The sequence below is a fragment of the Amblyomma mixtum genome, chromosome 4, assembly GCF_055824585.1.
Source record: "Amblyomma mixtum isolate Tamu chromosome 4, ASM5582458v1, whole genome shotgun sequence".
Taxonomy (NCBI): Eukaryota; Metazoa; Arthropoda; class Arachnida; order Ixodida; family Ixodidae; genus Amblyomma; species Amblyomma mixtum.
In genome coordinates, this window is record NC_143015.1 from 95,241,755 (window position 1) to 95,257,352 (window position 15,598).

The 15,598-nt window shown below is 50.6% G+C and overlaps 1 protein-coding gene across 2 annotated transcripts in view; it reads left to right on the forward strand.

Moving 5' to 3' along the window:
* The window catches only part of Myo10A (unconventional myosin 10A), a 142,575-nt gene that overhangs the window by 18,115 nt on the left and 108,862 nt on the right, over positions 1 to 15,598 (forward strand). For both annotated transcript variants that reach the window (XM_089587152.1, XM_089587153.1), the window contains exons 2-3: positions 10,894 to 11,297; positions 13,475 to 13,563. In XM_089587152.1, coding sequence (XP_089443278.1) covers positions 11,055 to 11,297; positions 13,475 to 13,563 — 332 coding nt within the window. In that variant the 5' untranslated portion in view covers positions 10,894 to 11,054. The remainder of the gene's footprint in view (positions 1 to 10,893; positions 11,298 to 13,474; positions 13,564 to 15,598) is intronic.

Sequence of the window (15,598 nt, forward strand, 5' to 3'; positions counted from 1 at the left end):
AGATGGGCTGTGGTCTGTGCTGGGGGCGGATAGACGGCTTTAGGATGGATGGTGCGGCTTGACTGTCGATGAAGTGGTAAGATTGCTGAAACATTGAGTGGCGTATTATAGAACTTGTGAAAAAGGCACAGCCTGAAGATGCAGCGTCGCTTTTCAAGATTAGTAAGATTAGCCCGTGATTTGAGTGCAGTGACACTGGAATGATAGGAGTAGTCTGAGAAAATAAACCTTGCAGCGCGATTTTGTAGAGCTTCGAGGGTGTTAGAAAGATTAGCTTGATGGGGATCCCAGACTGCGCATGCGTATATATTCTATTTTAGGTCTGATAAATGTAAGATAAGTAAGTGTTTTCACGGATCCAGAGGCTAGGCGCAAGTTGTTTGGGTTAATATCCAAATGGCGAGCGTCCTTCGAAACGAGATATAAAACAAAACTCTCCGCCTTGTGCCACAAAATGTCCGAAATTCAGGCCGTGCGGTTAGTTTAAACGACAGTACCATGAATATGTTGTTGGTCCAATGTAACGCTACAAAGAAAACTGTGCAGTGTTCACCCAAACTCCATGGTTGAAGAAAATATTGGGTTCTAACGTAGTTAAGCCGAGTAGACGTGCGAAAGCATGTGTTTAGCCTGTTTGGCTCATGGGTTTGCTTTGCTGAGTCGCCGGCGCGTCTGGCGACGATATTATGCTGAATTCCAATGGCAGATCGAGACCGCTCCGTCGGATCGCGTACGGAGCGCGTCGGAGCGCGTAGATTTGCCACCTCCCAGTTTGCGATTGGAATGCCAGTGATCCCTCGGGAGCGCGACGCCAGCGCCGCAGCGGCGACCGCGGAAACTAGGCGCGCCGCCGGAGCGGACGCCCTGCTAGCTTCGTGTTCGAGTGCGACAGGAGTTGCGCGAGGCGCGATCTCCGCGTTGACAGACGCCGTCTCGGTGAAACAAAAAGGAGGTAGTACGAAGGCTGTAATGTAAAACCAAAACCAAAGCGTATGTACAGGATGGTCCACTCTCCGTGAACACGCGAGTATGCGGCCGCGGTCTTCGGAGAGCCGGTGAGCCTGTCCCTACCGTTCACGAAAGAAGTGGCGGACGACGCGCAGGCAATTTGCTCGCTGCTCGATTTTCCAGCCTTGCGACTGCGAGACGCAAGCCGCTGAACCAATCAGCGAGACAGTCGAGCTTTCGGCAACGGCGCCGCCCGCGTACACGCCGAGCGACTAACTGCGCTGCCCCCCGGCCAACGTTTCTCCCTGGCTGCCGTAGTCGTCGCTAAGCCTAACTGTTTTTCATCGATGCCGCAGCTGAGGGCGCTTCGGAATTGGCCAGCGCTGTAGTAAAGGTGCTACTCGCGTCACCGTTTTACTGTGCTGCTCGTCTCATAATAAAATAAAGACATGATCGATTTCTGCGACGCCTCCAGCAGCGGAGCTAGCCGACAGCAGGCCAGGGCGTCAGAAAGAAATTTGCTTGTATTGCAGTTATCACTTCTACCAGCAACTCGGTATTGGCCAACGATCCTCAAAAATGATTCATTTGTTACATTCCTCTACTCCAGGGCTTGTTATGAACGCGCGAACAAAGAATATTAGCGCATTTTTCTGACGCCGGCGGCAGGCATATACAGGCCGGCAGCTTCACACTCGCTGTCCGTTTCAGACGAATCTTCACTGCTGGACTCTGAGCTTTCAGTGCCCGAGTCGGAACTGTCACTTCCATGAAGCAAAATTAGTGCCGCACGGCTCGAAGCAAGATCATTGCCGTCCACTGTTGACTGGAAAGTGCCCGTCTGTCCCGGCTCGCCCGGCTCACCACGTAGCGACGACAGGAACGAAGCGGCTGCTGCCGGTCGCGACCGGAAGCAGACGCGGCGGAAAAGAAAACGTCACGCGAGGTTCCGGTCAAATCCGCCGATTTCGGCAGATCAAGAATCGCTGCTCCACGGAGCGATCCGGGATTTACGCCTGATCCCGATCTGCCATTGGAACATACAACTCGCGCTCCCATTTTACCATTGGAATACGACTGATCCAAACCGAGCAGAAAAACTTGATCCCGATCTGCCATTGGAATTCACCATTAGAGTCAGGTTAAGCTCTGATCGAGGTAAAGCTGATTTAACCTGTTCGCGCCGCAGACGGAAGTTGATGAGGACGACGTTGTGCAATGCACGGCGCGAGAATGTGTTGCAGTTTAACGCGAAGTTTGATCGGCTGCGGCGATAGCAAGTGCTCTCGTGCTGTGGCCAGCGAAGCTGGTCTGCTCGCGCCACCGCGGGTTTGAAACCCAGGAGCGGCTATATTTATTTTATTTCTACAACCTGAAAGTCAAGGACGCCACAAGATTCTTGGTTGGGTCTGACCCCGTGAATTAGTACCTTCGCACTAATTGTCACGGTCCGGTATTCGAACCCGGGACCACCGCCTGTCCGGAACACTTGCTTTACCAACTAAGATAACCAGGACGGCTGGCAGATGACAAAGAGAGCGAATTGACCAGCAACTCGAAGTCGAAACGGTGTTGGTTCAATGTTTAAGGGAATCCCCCAAGTTGGTTGGTTTGGTTTATGGGGTTTAACGTCCCAAAACGACTCAGGTTATGAGGGACGTCGTAGTGCGCACTGGAGGACTCAGAATAATTTCGACCACCTGCGGTTCTTTAACATGCACTGACATCGCACAGTACACGGGCCTCTAGAATGTCGCCTCCATCAAAATGCGATCGCCGCGACCGGGATCGAACCCGCATCTTTCGGGTCAGCAGCCGAGAACCTTAACCACTGAGCCACCGTGGCGTCGAATCCCCGAAGGTCGAGTAAATTTGCAATAAGACAGTAATTGTTCATTAGTATGCAAAGAAGAGCACAGCTTTCCGCTGTGGCCATTTGAATGCACCTGGGGAGATATTAAAGAGTAATTACTCCCTAATATGGAAGGGAGTAATTAGAAAACGTAAGGTAATAATAAGGAGAGGTGATAAGGGAGTGAAAAGGCAATATAGAAGTTACTTATTAGCATGCAAAGGAAAGCATAGCTCATTTCTTTGTAGGCGTATGGCTGTGCTTGCGTTGATGCTAATTGGTAATTACTCCGTTATTACTACGTACACCACCGTTTGTTAGCGATTCCGCATGCTGCACCTTTAAACTGCTTTCAGGTCAAGTTCATTTCACCATCGCGGTTCCGCTGGACAATTATGATGCTGAGGGATCACTGAGAAAAAAAGCAGGAACGGGGATTGACAAAGCCTGCATCTTCTACGGATGGCAGAACGATGCAAAGCTGACATAGTAAAGCCTGCGAAAATTGGCCGACAAGTCGAAGAGTTGAAAAGCGATCACGTCGAAATAAAAGGCCATAAGCTGTGAGTTTTATATATTATAACATTTATATTGTAACGTACTTGTTGACGAAGGGGGGCTTTAATAACAAGTGCGAAGACAGACAAGGCCACGCAAGCTGGGGCAGCAAGGGCGACAGATTCCACACGGCGCGAGCCCTTCTTCGTCGTCGTCAGCAGCTATGCGCCACCTGGCAATGCTAGGTGGCATTATTCCCCCCCTTATGAAAAAAGAGCGCTGTCGACGTAACAAAAAAAAAATAAACAAAAAACGAGCAAAGTTCCGCAAGTGAACCGTTCCAAGACATCAACACGTCTGCGTCACCGAGTATAGTACGGTTTAAGCCGTACAACGTGCACAATGTCAGAGCTGGGCTGTCGGCGTCGGGGTTGCGCAACACCGTCCGGAACCACTTCATAGTTTACGTCACTCACACGCCGGATCACTCTGTAAGGGCCAAAATAGCGGCAGAGCAGTTTCTCGCACAAGCCTTGGCGACGGACAGGAGTCCATACCCAGACTTGGTCACCGGGTTTGTAGTCAACCTGTCGGTGGCGAAGGTTGTAACGGCGCGCGTCGGTGCTCTGCTGTTGCCCGATGTGCACGCGGGCCAGCTGACGGGCTTCTTCAGCACGTTGGGCAAATTGTTGGGCGTCTGGGTCGAGTTGGTCATCCTCTGGGCACGGGAGCATGGCATCAAGCATGCTCTGAACTTCACGTCCGTACACAAGGCGGAACGGTGTAAAGCGCGTAGTTTCCTGCAGGGCGGTGTTATAGGCGAAGGTGACATACGGCAGGACCTCATCCCAAGTTTTGTGCTGGACATCTACGTACATGGACAACATGTCCGAAAGGGTCCTGTTCAATCTTTCGGTCAAGCCATTGCTCTGCGGATGGTAGGCTGTGGTCTTGCGGTGCGTTGTGCAGCTCAGCCGAAAGATGTGGTCGATTAGCTGCGCTGTAAACGCCGTCCCCCTGTCTGTAATGACGTGCGATGGGGCGCCGTGTCGCAAGACGATGTTGTGCATGAAAAACTCCGCGACTTCGGAAGCTGTGCCACGAGGGATCGCCTTGGTCTCGGCGTAGCGAGTCAAATAGTCGGTAGCAACTATGATCCACTTATTGCCGGCCTGCGACAAAGGGAAAGGGCCGAGGAGGTCCATACCGATCTGGTCGAACGGAGCGCGAGGGGCTGTAACGGGCTTGAGAAAACCCGCCGGCTTAAGTGGTGGCGTTTTCCGGCGCTGGCATTCTCGGCAGCTTTTAACGTAGCGTTTGACATCATCAGAAAGTCCAGGCCAGTAGTACATGTTCCGCACTCTGGCGAGCGTACGGGAAAAACCCAAGTGGCCAGATGTGGGCTCATCGTGGCAGGCGAAAAGAACGTCACCTCGGAGATCGGCTGGAATGACCAGAAGGTAAGGTGTATCGTTGCCTCTCGAGTTCTTCTTGTACAAGAGGCCTTGCCGCAAACAGAAGGAGCCAAGACGTCGAGAGAAGTGGCGAGGTATAGCCGTATCGCTACCTTCAAGGCCGTCAATGAGAGGGCGAAGTTCCGAGTCCGCCCTCTGCCGGGTCAGTAGGTCGGAGGCGGTGAGCGTACCAAGGAATCCGCTGTCGTCATCGGGCGCTGCGTCGCCAGGATCAACTGGTGCACGCGACAGTGTGTCGGCATCTTCGTGTCTGCGGCCGGACTTGTAGACAATAGTGATGTCAAATTCCTGGAGCCGTAAGCTCCAGCGTGCCAGGCGTCCAGATGGGTCTCGCAAATTTGCCAGCCAGCATAGGCAGTGGTGATCGGTTACGACTTTGAATGGGCGGCCGTATAGATAAGGGCGAAACTTCATGGTGGCCCACACGACCGCAAGACATTCTTTTTCAGACGTGGAGTAATTGCTCTCGGCGCGGGAGAGAGTACGGCTAGCATAGGCGATAACCCTCTCAAGGCCCTCTTGGTGTTGAACAAGGACAGCTCCAAGACCGATGTTACTGGCGTCGGTGTGAACCTCGGTATCGGCATCTTCGTCGAAGTGCGCAAGAACGGGAGATGTTTGAAGGCGCTGGCGGAGCGTAGAGAAAGCGGTCTGTTGCTCAGAGGTCCAGACAAAGGAGGTGGTATTCCTGGTGAGACGCGTCAACGGCTCGGCAATCGTGGAAAAGTCCGCAATAAAGCGCCGATAGTACGCACAGAGACCCAGGAAGCGCTGGACGGCTTTCTTGTCGGTTGGAACGGGAAAGCGCGCGACGGCGGCAGTCTTTTCGGGGTCCGGCCGCACTCCCTCAGCGCTCACAACGTGACCCAGAAATTTGAGCTCTTCGTAACCGAAATGACACTTCTGGGGCTTCAGGGTAAGGCCAGCCGAGCGGAGAGCGTCGAGGACAGCCCGCAGGCGCTGGAGATGTTGATCAAACGTTTCCGAAAAAACGACGACGTCGTCCAAGTAGACAAGACAGCTTTGCCATTTGAGGCCTGTGAGGACGGTGTCCATCATCCTTTGAAACGTAGCCGGGGCGGAGCACAAACCGAAAGGAAGCACTTTGAATTCATAGAGGCCATCTGGAGTCACAAAAGCGGTTTTTTCGCGGTCCCGTTCATCTACTTCAATTTGCCAATAGCCGCTCTTCAAGTCAATAGATGAGAAGTACTTAGCGCGCCGTAATCTATCCAGCGAATCGTCAATGCGCGGCAACGGGTAGACGTCCTTTTTGGTCACACTGTTCAGTTTGCGATAGTCGACACAAAACCGGAGAGTGCCGTCCTTCTTCCTAACGAGGACGACAGGCGAAGACCACGGGCTTTGGGAAGGTTGAACAACGCCATCATCAAGCATTTCCTGAACCTGGGTTTGAATAACTGCCCGTTCTTTAGCAGAAACACGGTAAGGCTGCTGTCGTATAGGGCGAGCGTCGTCATAGGTGATGATGCGGTGCTGCGTGATGGGTGTTTGACGAACCTTCGAGGAAGAAGCGAAGCACGGCTTGTATTCCTTCAGCAGAAGCTCCAAAGCCAGTCGTTGTTCCCGAGGCAGGTGGCAGTTTATGTCGACGTTTTCAAGGGAGGGCTCGTCAGTGCCGGCTGCCGCGGAAGCAAAACAAACAGGAGTATCGATAAAAGGTTCGGCAGAAGCAATAGCGGTTCCTGCAAAAAGATGTCGGTATTCATTAGAAAAATTTGTGACCAGCACCGCAGATCGGCCACAACGAAGCGTTAGTAGACTGCGAGCGGCACAGATGCCTTGAGTAAGCAGGAGTGAACAGTTAGCCTCGGCGACTGCTTCTGCGTCATGCAAGTCGTTGCAGGCGACTTCAACCAAAACACTGCTCCGTGGCGGCAACGTGACACTGTCAGCAGAAACACGAAGGGCGGCACTGCGGTGGCAAGAGTCGGCGAGGTGGGTGGCTTGACTGGTCGAAAAGCTGATGATTCGGTGGCGGAGGTCGATCACAGCACCATACTCCCGCAGAAAGTCAATGCCGATAATGAGATCGCGGGAGCAATTGCACAGAACTACACAACTGATGACGAACGTAGATCCATGAATCTGAACGCGAGCCGTGCAAATGCCCTTTGGGGTAACGAGATGACCACCGGCTGTACGAAGATGCACCACAGAACATGGAGTAAGCACTTTTTTCAGAAGAGTCGCCAATTTATCACTGATAATTGAATAGTCGGCCCCGGTGTCCACTAATGCACTGACTCTGTGACCGTCGAGAAGAACAGGTATGTCCAAAGAAACGGGGCTGTCTAGGTCGGATGACGGTGCCATCTGTTCACGGTCGGAACGTAGCGGCGGCGACGGGAGGTCTTCAGCGCAGCGACTCCCAGCGACCTCGCCCCCGAAGGTCGCCGGTCTCAGTTTTCCCGACGAGGGCTGGGCGAGCGACCCTGTGGTGCTCGCGAGGAGCTGTGGGGGTTCGGGGAAGAGCGCCTCGGAGACGATGAGCGCGGCTGATGCGGCGTGCGGGCTGAAATTCGCTGTTCCGCTAGGAAATCTTCAATGGCAGGGGGCCGATGGCCAAACCGGGGTCTGGGTGAATCGGCTCGAAAGCCCTGCAGACCGAGACGTCGATAAGAGCAGTTACGGTAGAGATGTCCTGGTTCTCCGCAGTGAAAGCAGAGTGGCCGGTTATCAGGTGTGCGCCAGACATCGGCCTTCCGCAAGGGCGCTCGGCGATCGTCGAAATACTGCACTGGTGGCACTGAGGACCGCGGCTCAGGAGGCGTTACCGGAAACGGTGGTGGCGAAACCGCAGCCGGGCGCCTCGCAATTTCAGCATAGGTGGGGCGGTGGCATTCTCCTGGTAGAGGAGGTGTTTCGACAGCAGGAGCCCTGAACGCCTGTTGCACTTCCTCGCGAACAAGAGCATAAATCGAACCTAGCGCTGGCTGCGAAGGGCTGCAAAATTTCAGGACCTCTTCACGCACGATGGTGCGAATAAGTTCACGCAGATCGTCAGGGTGGCTCCCGGAGGTAGCAAACGATGCGGTGACAGCAGCAGCATGCACGGGCCGGTCGTAGGTCGCAGAACGTTGTTGCAGCACCTTTTCCATCGTTGTGGCCTCTGTAAGGAATGCAGCAACGGTCGATGGTGGGCTGCGCACGAGGCCTGCGAAAAGCTGCTCTTTGACGCCACGCATCAAATGCCGGAGTTTCTTGTCTTCCGGCATGGCCGGGTCAGCTCTTCTGAAAAGGCGCGTCATGTCCTCGACGTACATCTGGACACTTTCGTTCGGCAGCTGGATGCGAGATTGTAGTGCACGCTCAGCTCGTTCACGACGATCAGCGCTTGTGTAGGCCTCCAGCAGCCGACGACGGAACTCATGCCACGAGATTAAAACGTCCTCTCGGTTCTCAAACCAGGTGCGAGCACCATCCTCGAGGCTGAAGTAAACGTTCCGGAGTTTGGCTGCGTGGTCCCATTGGTTAAACGCAGCTACGCGCTCAAAATGAAGGAGCCAGTCCTCCACATCCTCAAGAAGTTCCCCACGGAACGTCTTGGGAATCCGCGGAGTTTGCAGGGTGTAGTGAGATGGCGCGGCAGCGGCAGTTTGCAGAGGAGAAGGAGCGGCTGTCTCCATGGCGCCGCTCTCTACTAGTCCTACCTCCGAAGGCAGTCCCTGGATCCTCCGACTGAAGCGGTGTACCGGGGTGTCGAGTGGTACAGGGCTGGCGCGACGGCTGCCTGGAGGGGTCTCCTGCATGGGCTCACGGGTACCCGGCACACTCCACCAAACTGTAACGTACTTGTTGACGAAGGGGGGCTTTAATAACAAGTGCGAAGACAGACAAGGCCACGCAAGCTGGGGCAGCAAGGGCGACAGATTCCACACGGCGCGAGCCCTTCTTCGTCGTCGTCAGCAGCTATGCGCCACCTGGCAATGCTAGGTGGCAATATGAATGCATTTTATTCATACGTAGTAAAAACTTGATATACAGTATGAGTTAACTGTGTTTTTAGCCTCGAACGACATTGTTCCCTGCGAACTGCTTAATAGCGGCTTTACTATTAACAGTAGGTTCCAGTTGAATAGCATTAAAACTGCCTGTTTTAAATGGCGTGACAGCCGTCAAGGTTATAGAAAGCAGCAATTGGGACCCAGTTGCGTAGCGAACCACGACACGTCCTTATATACCGCGACCGAATTATGCAACCCAGCGTTGCGCTAAATAAATGTTAAATTCGAATTTGAGCGCGTACTCGACGGCTTAAAACCGGTTTCAACCACACACCTTACGCAGAAGGCACACTGCGCGCCTCCCGACGTTTAAGGCTGAGGCAACGAAACCGGCAAAAAAAGGTATGAAGAAAGAAGAGGAAAGAAAAAAGAGGAGCAAGTTGATGCAACGACGTGCGCGCACGCTTTTCGCGCGCGCGCGCAATCTTAAAAAAAAGCGCGCGAGATGCCACAGCCGGCGCGGGAAGGAAGTTGACGCGCATACTATTCACACACTTGCAGAGAAGAGCTGTGCGCTTCCTTCTTTAGACACTAGGGGAAAGCTGACATCCGGAACTTCACCCACTATGCTCGGCGCGCAATTCCTTTATCCTAGGCACTGTTTGCTTTGCGTAGTTCTTGTTTTTGTTTTGTTTTTTCTTTTAGTTTTTGGTTTGGGTGATGCGCGTGCGTTGAGTACGCCGCACGTGCGCGGCGAACTCAACGCCGGCGGTTCGTGTAGGTCCTTCCGGCGTGGTGTCCATGCGCACGCCGTGAGGTAATTAGCGCCTTTCTCTGGGCCAACCGCCCGCATCGCAAAGGAGCCGGGTGGCGCGTACCCGTCCATAAACGTTATCCTTCACACGAATTCGTTGCGTGATGTTTCTCTTTTGGGACGGCGAAACACTTGGGGTATTTTCGTCTTTTTGCAGCATTGACAATGTTTTATTGCTTGCAATTCAGTTAACGGTTTACACTGCAACTTTCTCGCGTCCGCATATTTGCCAATGTTTTAATGCTTGCCATTCATTTGGCGGTTTACACTGACACTTTCTCGTGTCCGCATATTTGGATCCGTCCGTCCATCCATCCGCGGAAAGACACAGAGACGGTCATGGAATGCGATCCAGAGGCCGTATTCTGTAACGTTCTGTTTCACTTTTCTTTCTGTCGCTCCTTTGTCATTGGTCGTGTCTTCCCGGTGACGTAAGTCATGGCAGTGGGCCAACAGAAAGGAAAACGAAACAGAACGTTACAGAATACGGCCCTTGTTGAGTTTCGATGATCATAAAAGGCATTTACTTCTTTCGAAGAGAGTCAGAGAAAGCAAATAACAGGGAAAATAATGAAGAAAACACTAGAGATCGTTGTGCTCTTTTTAAACCTGGCCTGCTATTCAGCATTAGGCACAGTGAAACCGGAGTTAAAGGTAAAATGTTCACTAAATATTTGCGTGACGTCACTTTTGCTACATTTTATGCAGGCTTTTCGAAACTTTGGCGGACATTCTCGGACTCCGTCCACATATTCAGCTCCCTCTGGCACTCCGCTCTTATAGCTATGAAAGGTGCTGGTCCAGTAACTATGGGAATTAACCGCGACCATTCATATCGCTCCCTGAGCGAATCCATGAGGTACAGCCCCGCTCAAAAGTTTACAGCCCAAGGAGTTTGCTTGTGAGGCCTGCAGCGTGCCTCGTCATGCATCCTCAGCGACCGTAATCTCTCGAAAGAGGAGTGGCTTCGCGTCCTCAACCCTGCCAAGGTTTGGACTGCCAGATGCGCTGCGGAAATCCGCTATACAGCTTAGAAGCAAACCACTTGGGCTGTATACTTTTGACGGGAACTGTACACTTGTTCAGGAATGTCACTGTCTCCGCAGCATCATATGTGGGGAGCTTTATTAAATACGTTTTTATTAGGTTGGAATGTGTACACAGTGAATGCCCTTAATGTAGTAAATGCCATTTGAAGTCAGCATTCTGTGCCGTTCGTAAATCCTTCGTCTTCTATGTACTTCTGCGCTAGCAACTAAGACTGTTAGACTTATCGGAGTTTTTACTGAATTCAGAGGCTGTTCCTTGTAAAACTAGACTCTGTTTTATGCTTTGCAGGGCGGCCGCTCCCGGCCCTTGGAGACGTCTTCGCTGAGTGATGGGCACAGCTCGCGTGGCTGCCAGCCCAGTACCACCTCTGCAGCAGCAGCAGCAGCTTCCGCGAGTGGCACCAGTAGTACCAGCACCCCGTGTGGCGTGTCCAGCATTCGCCCAGCGACATGAGGCGAACTAACACGGCCGCCAGTGACCGGGGAGGGTCCCCCAGACCGGCTCAGCCCGCAGCCGCCACCCCATCCTCCTCCGCCTCCTCCTCGACGGTGGTGACGTCGGCCATGGAGGAGTTCGAGCCTGGCCAGCTGGTCTGGTTCGACCCGGGCCTGGGCTACAGCCTGCCCGGAGAAGTGGTCGAGTTCTCCAAGCCCGCGCAAGTCGTCACCGTGCAGGCTGTCGTCTCCGGGAAGGTGCGTCTGGAAGCTTGTGTCCTCTCGTATATCTCACGAAGATATTTACAAGCGTTTCTAGAATTTTTTTTCATCTTTTTTTGAGGAAACGTGGGCAGGTCGAAAGCGCAAAGACGACGAAGAACGGCGATAACGCACTAAACAACTGGAAGTTTGTTTCCGCAAACGCTGTTAGATGCACAAGAGTGCCAATTCGCTAGGCAAAGATTACAGTAAGATAATGAATTTGTAGTTATATTGCTGAATTAGGACAATTAGTTCGCGGCTCCAGCATGGATTCCAACGAACAATTGCACCTTGACTGAAATCTGCTAAACCTTGAGGGATTTCCTTAGATGCACGGGGCTGTCTATCTATATATAGAGTAGAATTTCGTTAACTCGAACTTCACGGGGCTAGAAAATTCGTTCAGGCTATGCCGAGTTCGGACTAAAGGGTGCCCTATGGGGTTCCCGTTAATACGCGGGATGCTGAAACTACCAAAGCTTTAATTTGAATAAACCAAAAGTTCGCATTCACGGGAGACGTGTCAAATAAAATGGCTGATTTGGCCAAAATGTTTCATTTCACAACATACTTTTTTTTTCTGGTGTTCGGGTCTTCATCTGTCTCGCGTCGACAAATTATAGCGGAATATGCACTATAAATTTATAAAATCGTATTTGTTTTTCTACTCATGGTCATGCAAATGTGAACGAATGGCGCTTGTGATGGTCCTTCCGCTTCGCAGACTCTGCAGCTTTCCTGCAGCGCAGCTCCGCCACCTGAGCATTTATATGGAGAAGGGAGATCAGAGCTTCCTCCGGTTTGACTGCCGCATTTTGAAAAAAAAAAAAAAAAAGCTAAAGCAATCTAGGGCATCAACAAAGCAGAGGAGAGAATAAACTTCGATGATGATTTTCTCCGTTTTCACTTCTTTTGCGATTGCTATGATTTATCTCTTCGGAATAATGACAGCAGAATTATTATTTTTGTTGCAAATGAATCTGGAGACTTTCAGGAGTGCAATAAAGTGCTCGTTTTTTATGCATATGTGCAATATATTTTAAAAGTTATTTTTGGAAGAAACGTTTTGATGTAAATGTTCATTGTTGCTTTTAACTTCTATCTCTGTAAGTACAAGCCATGTAAAAAAAAAAACTAATAGCTTTATTCTTCACAGCAAGGCTTTGTGAACAAGCTGACTTAAAAAAAAAAACTGGTGCAATTTCTCTATTTATTCTTAGTTACTTAACGCCCCGGGGATGACCTTACAAGGGTGTTCATTGCAACTACTCAAGAGGCTAGGATAGTTAGCGGAAAGTCCGTAAAACGCAGTTTTGAAGTATTCATAACGAGTAATATCTTTGTGCCATATTTTGGTGCAGTTCGTGCTTAAATACTGAAAATAGTTTTAATTGCCGAGTCCACCTGTAAGTGAGTTGGAATCAGGGATTCCACTGCATGCCACCTAAGGGGGGCAGGAGAATTTACACACACCGTGTTTTTCAGAAGGAATCCCCTTAATTCGTAACGATTTTTTTTTCACGCATGGCGGAGAATATCTGCCTGCTTTGTTATCAGTGTTGGACCCATAAACGTTGCTAGTCCTACTCGACACATCAATGCTACTAATAAAAATAAAAAATTATTACCGCTTTTCTTTACCCTTAACAACCCCCCTCCCCTTTCCTCCTCCTCCGACATCAGATATTTAGACACTCTGCCTAATTTCAGTTCTTGGGTAAACCCCCGGTTGGAATTACCGAGGTCACACTTAGTCGCTAGTCGATGGAACACACACACAAAAAAAAAACTGCTCAAAAGAGATGGTCAGATCTAGTACAGTCCAAACATACAACCTATGTAGCCACAAAATACGGCCTTGCTTTTGATCGGTTAAGCCGGGTCTTGATATGGCATGCTTTGAACTACTTTTTATATCCCCATTCATTTATACAGAGAATTGCGTGTTCCTAAGACAGTACCTCGGAATAAACTCTTTGCTTTGTTTTTAGTTTGTTCTTCATCATCCTGTGTCGGTTATGCGCTTACGTTGTGTCCGTGCTTCGCGAAAGCGCGGAATGGCAAGTGTTCACTTTTACTTTCGTTAGACATTTTCTAAACCATTTTTAGAAATCTCCTCGCAAATGTGTACTGCCGCAATACGAGTTCCTACGCGTTTTGCACTGACGCAGGCCCAGACGTTCACCATCCACAAGCTCTCCACAGTCCGTAAGCGGCAGGACCTGGGCACCGATGGCGTCGAAGACATGGTCAAGTTGGCGTAAGTCGATTTTCTGCTTGAAGGTTTTCTTTTCGTAAAGTGTCGTTTATGGTTTTTGGGGATTCAACATCCCAAAGCGACTCAGGCTATGAGGGACGCCGTAGTGAAGGGCTCCGGAAATTTCGACCACCTGGGGATCTTTAACGTGCACTGGCATCGCACAGCACACGGGCCTCTAGAATTTCGCCTTCATCGAAATTCAGCCGCAGTGGCCGGGATCGAACCCGCGTCTTTCGGGTCAGCAGCCGAGCGCCGTAACCACTGAGCCACCGCAAGTATCCATCTCCGAGAAGATATCTTTTGCTTCTTAATCGCATTAGGGAGGGTGGTGTGCACACTTTTCGCTCTCCTAACAATTGTTTGGTATGGTATAGCAGGGTTAATTAGAACCACGTGAGAGAGGCCTTTGTCTTGCAGGGGGCGTAGTCGCACTAATGACGATGATTGTGGTATGATGATGGTATCGTAAGGTATGTACGGTATGGTACGGTGTGATGTGGTACAGTATGGTATTGTACAGCACGGTGCGTTACGTTACGCCGTGGTATATGGTATTTAACCTCTCGGAGCTATACAGGGGCAATGAGGTGCGCTATTGTAGAGGGCTCTGTATTAATTTCCACTAGGGGTGTGCGAATATTCGAAATTTTCGAATATAATTCGAATATTATATTTTTAGTATTCGTATTCGATTCGGAATCCAAGAATTCGTGTTGTTTCGAATAATCGATCTGACGCGAATATTCGTACCGAGCCGAATAAGCTATTGCGAGCACCAGCGTTCATTTCGGTCCACAAGTCCTATCGACAGAGACATAACAATGTGGCGGCGCCCAGAGCAATGCGTAACGTTGGGCCATGCAGTAGCTGACTACGCTGGCCAGCTTTCTGGCTATACCTGCGAAGCTGGTATAGTCATAGCTGTGCACGAAATACCTCGCAATACGTGCCAGTTCAGTGCCAAGCGAGAGGGCATTTTTGGGGCTGGAGAAGTCGCTTCAGCTAGAAGGGAACAAACTACTTCTGCCTGACCATGTGGAGCAGCCGGTTTCCCTTCACGACAACCTTTTATGTTCATCCCAGCAACGCGCTTTTGTGCTTATGGCAGGCTAGCCTTAATCAATGCTGTGTACTAGCCATCTTCTCTGATATTTCTACTCTTCTAAGATTAATGTTCGAGACTTTCATACTTTTTGTGCAGCCACACATATCTTTTGTGTTCATTTCATCACTGATAGTTGAACTGTGATGTTTTAGGGTGCTCAAATAATGTTTTGTAGCGGTTAAATGCGTCTGTCCTTGATTATTCGATATTCGATTCGATATTCGGAACCAAGTATTCGTATTCGATTCGTATTCGAAAACTTTCATATTCGCACACCCCTAATTTCCACCCTCTGGAGTTCTTTCGTGGGTATTTACATTGCACATCGAAATGCAACCGCTGCGGCCGGGACCCGATCTCTCGTCTTCGGGCTCAGCAGCCGAGTGCCATGACCACCAAGCCATCGCGGCGCCAAGTGTGGCTGGGAGTCGAAAAGAAAATAAATATTGATGGCGACCGACTATGTAACGTGAGGCATCTTAGCATCAGATTTATAAATTAATATTTTGTTTCTTTTTTTTTTTCACGCAGCTGCCTGAGCAGGGGAAGTGGCGTGAGCCCTGCGCAGTACGTGGATTTGTTGCAAGCTATCTGTACCCAGCCATAGCATAGCATCGGCAGAACATCGGCATAGCATCGGCATATCATCGGCATAACATCGGTATAGCATCGGCATAGCATCGGCATAGCATAAGCATAGCATAGACATAGCTTGTGACAGTGAGTCAAGGGCCGACGTGTCAAAGCACCTCGAATGTAATGAGGGTACGTAAGTGCCTCTCTTCTGTGACTTTGGGAATCGTGACTATCTGGAGTGGCACCCGACTACCGTACCTTACATAAGTGGCATCAAGCATCGTGAAAGCTTGGCCAATTTCACACTCTAGCTTGAAGAAAACTCTTCTGACAACTACTTTATTTTGTGCATAT